This window comes from Myotis yumanensis, unplaced genomic scaffold (assembly GCF_028538775.1).
Source record: "Myotis yumanensis isolate MYYU_CA2020_CCGP unplaced genomic scaffold, mMyoYum1.0.hap1 SCAF_9, whole genome shotgun sequence".
NCBI classification, from domain to species: Eukaryota; Metazoa; Chordata; class Mammalia; order Chiroptera; family Vespertilionidae; genus Myotis; species Myotis yumanensis.
Genome location: NW_027223760.1, coordinates 10637071 through 10643070, shown reverse-complemented (window position 1 = coordinate 10643070; position 6000 = coordinate 10637071). Strand labels below are relative to the sequence as shown.

Here is a 6000-nt window from a genome sequence, read left to right as displayed (position 1 = left end):
TTCTGGTAACTGGGGGCTCCGGAACGGTGGGATCCTGAGTGTAGTGGGTAAGAAGGCCTCTCTCTTCCAACTCCCAAGTAGGTATCTCTGGGCCAACTATGGGGTTGCAGCTCCACTGTCACATCCTGTGGCCCAAAAATGCACGTTGCTGGAGAAGAGCATCATGCGAAAGTAGGAGCAACGTGCTCTAGCAGTTCAAAATTTGTCAGAGAAACGTAGGTAATTTGGCAACTCAGGGCAAAGTCCCCTTAAAAAGACAGACTTCCAGAGATTCAGAGATGCGAATGCTTTTCAGCTGCCCGTGCATTAACTTGATTAAGGCTCTCATATGGAGGAGCTTGATGCAGCCAGGTGAAATCAATTGTGGGCTTCCTGCCATTATGTAAATGTAGGTAATCAAGCATGAATAGCAATAAGCACATCGCAGTTTACAAGATGATACACCGCTTTATTTTCAATTGTATGAGTTATCAGAACAATAACTACTAACATACAAAGTACCATCAGCTCAACTGCAGGTATAGGCAGTGACAAGTAATCTAATTCTTAGAATCACTCCCACAATCTGTCCAGACACATTAACCTAAGGACACATTTGTAAATAGCAAACACGATTTTCACATTACAGCTTTCTCAAGCATATAAGGTGTGTAGACTTGGTGATGGGTTGTTTCCACAAGTTCTGCGTGTTCTTGATGTATTCATTTTCTTGACATTGGTAGAGATATTTCTTTCCACAAAGTAGATTTACAATACTCTGTGAACTAGTATTACTCTTGACACTTTTAAAATAGGAACATTTAGATTGAAATATCTCTGCAGTATGATTCCTTGTGTCTTCTGGTAAGTTCCATCGTCAAAGAGCTTTTGATTGTAATCACTCCCTTGCAACAACAGCTCAACTCTACTACTGGGTTCAGTGTAACACCCTCTTCATAGCTTTCTGTGTGATGTAATGAGGGTGGGGTGTGCTGGCAATCAGCACATTTCGTTATCATTGTTTACAGCCATTTAAAACCATGCCATTATTATTAACCCAAGTCTGACATGCCTTTTCTGAAATGTTCACAGTGCAGTATTTTTGTGGCCTAACGAAAGTTTTCTTATATCATTAAAAATAAACATTTTTATAAAAATAGAATATTTAAAATGTTTACACAGAGAAGACCAGTTAGAGTATCCTGTGCCATATGCACTATACAGTAGTAAGCACAAAATCTCACAAAACAAAACAGCATGAGAGTCCTACCCAGAGTAACCATTATTTATCCAGGTGAAATAGCCAGAACTTACAACTGCCCTTTTTTTTCTAAAATACTTTTTGCTTAACACAGAACATGTCCTAATGCAAAAACTGGACTCCCCAAAAGTTTTATTGTCTCTATGTGTTTGTGGGATAGAAGCTGCCACTTGAAAACGAGGCTAATATTTCCAGTCCATTGGTCATTTCTTTGCCCTAGATAGGAGGAAGATTGGAACCAATAAACCTTTTAGACAGATGTATTTTGCTTCAAAAACATGCTAAGTTACCTTTAAAAACACTTATTATCACAAAGTACTTGCTTTATTTTCAGTTGGCATTAAAAAAAAATGCAGACAAAAACATCTAAATGTCCACATTCATTAGATCAGAACAGTATCATTTTCAAACAGTTGATTTTTTTAAGCAGCTGATTTTTAAATAACAAATATTTCATTATTACCAAACTATTTTATGAAAACCTTCTTAATGCCATCATCTATGTATACACAATACATAATTGTCCCTATTAAACACATTTTGTATCCTGCATTGCCTATGGACATTTCTTCAATAAAAGGAATGTGTATGCAAAAATGTAGAAGGGAATGTTTGCCCAACATCAGTAATAACATATGTTAGTGACTATGTAACACATGAAATCTCTTTGAAATTCTAAATGAGTGGTCTGGTCCCCGGCTCCCTGGGCATTACCACTTCTGAATTTTCGGTGATCAAGAAGGCCTCCGAACTGACTGCCTCAATTCCCTGCATGAAATCAGGTTGGATCCTGATTTTTAAAACTTCAACCTAGAATTCAGGTTTTGGCCTGAATGCGACGGGAGCGTCATCAAAGCTGCAGGGTTGCCCTTGGTCATTGGCCTATGGGACCAAGTTTCTGGCTCTGATGCTTTGTCAGATGACAAATTCCTCAGAATCCAGTCATTTAAAAGAACAATATAAGGTCCTATAATAGCACAATTTTGGCAAATCAAAAAATATCTGGTGGCCTTTCAATGCCCAGGCAGTGAAAAAGTATTGGTCGTGGTGTGGACCGTTGCTAGAACAGTTCTATGATGTTTATCAGAAGGGGGCTGATGGCGTATTCATCCATCATGTGTCTCCCTCGCCATCAACTTCATCTTGAGATGACAGCAGAGAGGGGTATGGAGAACCACTGTTGATATTCACATAAGTAGAATTCACATGGACATAGTGTTCCCCAATGAAAGTAGAGAATATCACTGATATCTTGGAGACCAGTTCAGAAAAGGTTGGGCGCATTTCAGCTTTGGGATGCCAGCATTTTAGCATCACTTCATACCTGTGTCAGAAAGAAAGAAGTGCTGTGAGAGATACGTTAGAGACAAGCATTTCTGTAAAAGTAAAGATTATAAGAGCTACAGAAGATTCTTTTGAAATTCGTACTCACAAGGGATCTGGGCAGTATTCGGGTTGTAAGAGCCTTCTGCCTTGCAACAAGTAAACTGTTATATCAAAGGTGTTGACGTCAGGATAGGGTGGTGCCCCTCTTGTCATCAGTTCCCAGAGGAGTACACCAAAGGACCACTATTCAGACAATGGAAGAGAGCATCCAGGTGAGAAGTATGACTACACAAATATGAAAGGAAATCAGTAGGTCTTGATAACGAAACTTGGTTTAGTGTACTCAATACATGTGCTGTTTGGGGCAAAAATTTCCTTAAAGGCAATTAGTAAGCTATATATTTTATGATTTGTTTAAACCAGAATTGGATAAAGTTTAGTTACAAGTAAATATAAAGTTTTCAAAAAGAATATCTGAAGTTCACATGGTGATTAAGATTTCATCTGTACTTAAGTAAAGTAGGCTTTCTAAGTTCACTCTTGTAAAGGCAAAGCTTTAACAGGTTTTTATCCTTCTCTTTTCAATGGCTTCAGTACACTTTCAGATTATTAGTAAAAGGAGAAAAGTAAGCCTTCCAAAATTTAAATTTGTGGGACTTTCAAGTGAATGTAAATAGTCAAGAATGTAACCATACCTAAAAGTTAATGTTAGAAGAGAAGATCTAAGTAAAAATCCATATTAAAATCACAAGTAATAAAACTGCTAGGCAACAAGGCTATTGAAAACTAATCCCAATAAAATACCTGTAACTTGAAACATTAAAAGAATAGATTAATAAAAACAGCTCTATCAATACTTTACAGGAAGCTCACAGGGACATGGAGAGGTTAAGTGACTTGCTAAAATTCTCTAACAAGTCTTAATTCACGTTGGGATGAACATCTACAAGTTCTTGGTTCTTGGCTCTTGGCTGGTCTACTGAACTTGACTAAATATGCAATTTCTTGACTTAAAGCACTAAACTTGGAATAATACATCAGGTCATACATTTACCTCCTCCTGGACATGTGCCAAGGTGAGAGTGACACAATGAGAGTAAGTCAGCATGTGCAGGTCACCTCTGGGCGGAAGACCCAGGGAATCAGTCGTTGCTTAGCAACACTTCCTGGACACTCACAGACCAAGAGGCACGTGTGGAGAGAAGTGAGGCTCTGAGAAAAAAGAAGCTTGAAGAAGGAGAATACAGACAGGACAGGTGGAGGAGGAGAACAGGACACCGAGAAGCAAGCATAGCTCATAATATTCAGCAAGAACGAGAATAAAGCATGTCTTTGAACACTGTGGCCAAAAGAAAGAAACCAGGTAGATACTTGAATTGCTGATACAAATCTCCATTAATGGCTCTTTCCTTTTGCCCAAGAGCAAGAACCTTGAAGGCCACTGACAGCCTTAATCCAAACAGAGCAAACAAACTCCTTCCCAGGTAGGAGGTAGATAACTTTGCTATCTTCTGCAGCCTTTCAAAATCAAAGTTTTCAAAGCCTGCAAATCTTATGAGTTCCTTCTGACAACTTAATTGTGTTAACCTTCAAGTTCCAAAATTTGCATTAAAATTGAAGTCAATTTAACAAGTATCTACTGACTCATGAGATGCACAAGTTGGTTACTCCCCAAGTTGCTGGATAAGCCCCAAGGCTGATTAAACAGGGTTAAGAATATTATGCAATTAACTATCATGTAGAACAATAACATATAACAATGGAGCAATAATAGAAAAGAGGCATAAATGTTGTGAAAAGTTAGATAATAGTGGGGAATTGAGAGAGGCTCCAGGAAGAAAGTGATAGTAAAGTGGGTGTTGAAAGCAAGGGAGAATTTGTTTTATAGGTAATTGTAACAGGAGGGCAGAGAGAGTGTACCCTGTAGAAGGAGTGGGCCAAGGGGTGAGAGCACACATGTTTTTATTGAACTATAAATGTAATAGTCACTGCTTGGTGTGTGGACTAAGTGAAGGGAGGAGGGACAGATAAGGCTGAAAGGGGACCATGCTGTGGGGTTTTGAATGGGGAAAGTGAAGTTGATGGGACATGACTAGAGTTGAGCTCCAGGAGATTGCATCTTGTAAACACTATGCTTTAGACAAATAGGAGAAGCTGATTCATAAGGTGGAGACCAGCTTTCTGAACAAGAAGAGGTGAGGGATACTACTGCATAGTGCAACACGGAAGCCTATGAGACTGAACTTCAAAATTAGGGTGGTGGGAGATGGTGTGTGTCATATAATGAGCTGGGCATGAGCATCATGCCCTTTAAAAAAATTATTATCTTGCCCTAACTGGTTTGGCTCAGTGGATGGAGCGTTGGCCTGTGAACTGAAGGGTCCCAGGTTCGATTCCAGCCAAGGGCATGTACCTTGCTTGCGGGCACATCCCCAGTAGGGGGTGTGCAGGAGGCAGCTGATTGATGTTTCTTTCTCATCAATGTTTCTACCTCTCTATCCCTCTCCCTTCCTCTTTGTAAAAAATCAATAAAATATATTTAAAAAATGATTATCTTATCCTTGTAATAACCCTTTTATAAACCTGTAATGTAATTGATTTTATAGATGCTTTTTTTTTTTAAAAAAAGAAAGTTTTTATTATTGATATTTAGAGACAGAGGAAGGGAGAGGGAGAGAGAGAAATATCGATGTGAAAGTGAAACATTGATTGGCTGTCTCCTGCAATGCCCCCTACTGGGGATCGAGCCCGAAACACAAGCATGTGCCCTGACTGGAATCCAGGTCTCTTGATGCATGGGATGATGCTCAACCAACTGAGCCACACCGGCCAGGGCTAAAAGTGCTTTAAGGATGAGGAAACCAAAGTTCTGAGAGGCTGATTACTTGTCTATGACAAGATCTCCTAACCAATAGCCTAGGCCAGTGGTTGGCAAACTGCAGCTCGAGAGCCACATGCGGCTCTTTGGCCCCTTGAATGTGGCTCTTCCACAAAATATCGACTTCTGCGCATGGACCACGAAGTTTCAATCGCACTGTACGTGCGCGCCCGCACGGGGTATTTTGTGGAAGAGCCACACTCAAGGGGCCAAAGAGCCGCATGTGGCTCGAGAGCCGCAGTTTGCCGACCACTGGCCTAGGCTATAGGGTTGTCTGAAGGCAAATTCACAAAAAAGGGGACAGAGTTGGGTAAATTTCTGAGCAGTAATTTGGATTCAGAAGAGAGTTGGAGGACTCATGGGACATGAGAGGAGAGAGAATAGCAGTTGCCGGGAAAAGCCCTCCCCCTTGACAGCTTTGGACTGACAGGATGGCGAGGGGAGGGTCAGTGAAGGAGCATGATGTTGACCAAGAGAGAAGATGGGGGGAGGGGAGACAGAGAGAGAGGGGAGAGGGAGGTGTAAATGAGTGAGCATCAGGAGTGATGGGAACAAG

At 40.5% G+C, this 6000-nt stretch overlaps 1 protein-coding gene across 1 annotated transcript in view; it reads right to left on the bottom strand.

The window, feature by feature from the left end:
- Nucleotides 1–427: 427 nt before the first annotated feature.
- MET (MET proto-oncogene, receptor tyrosine kinase) overlaps nucleotides 428–6000 on the bottom strand; it is a 139270-nt gene continuing 133697 nt past the window's right edge. The window contains exons 20-21 of the mRNA XM_070423765.1: nucleotides 2673–2809; nucleotides 428–2564 (exon numbers count right to left, since the gene is read on the bottom strand). Coding sequence (XP_070279866.1) covers nucleotides 2354–2564; nucleotides 2673–2809 — 348 coding nt within the window. The 3' untranslated portion in view covers nucleotides 428–2353. The remainder of the gene's footprint in view (nucleotides 2565–2672; nucleotides 2810–6000) is intronic.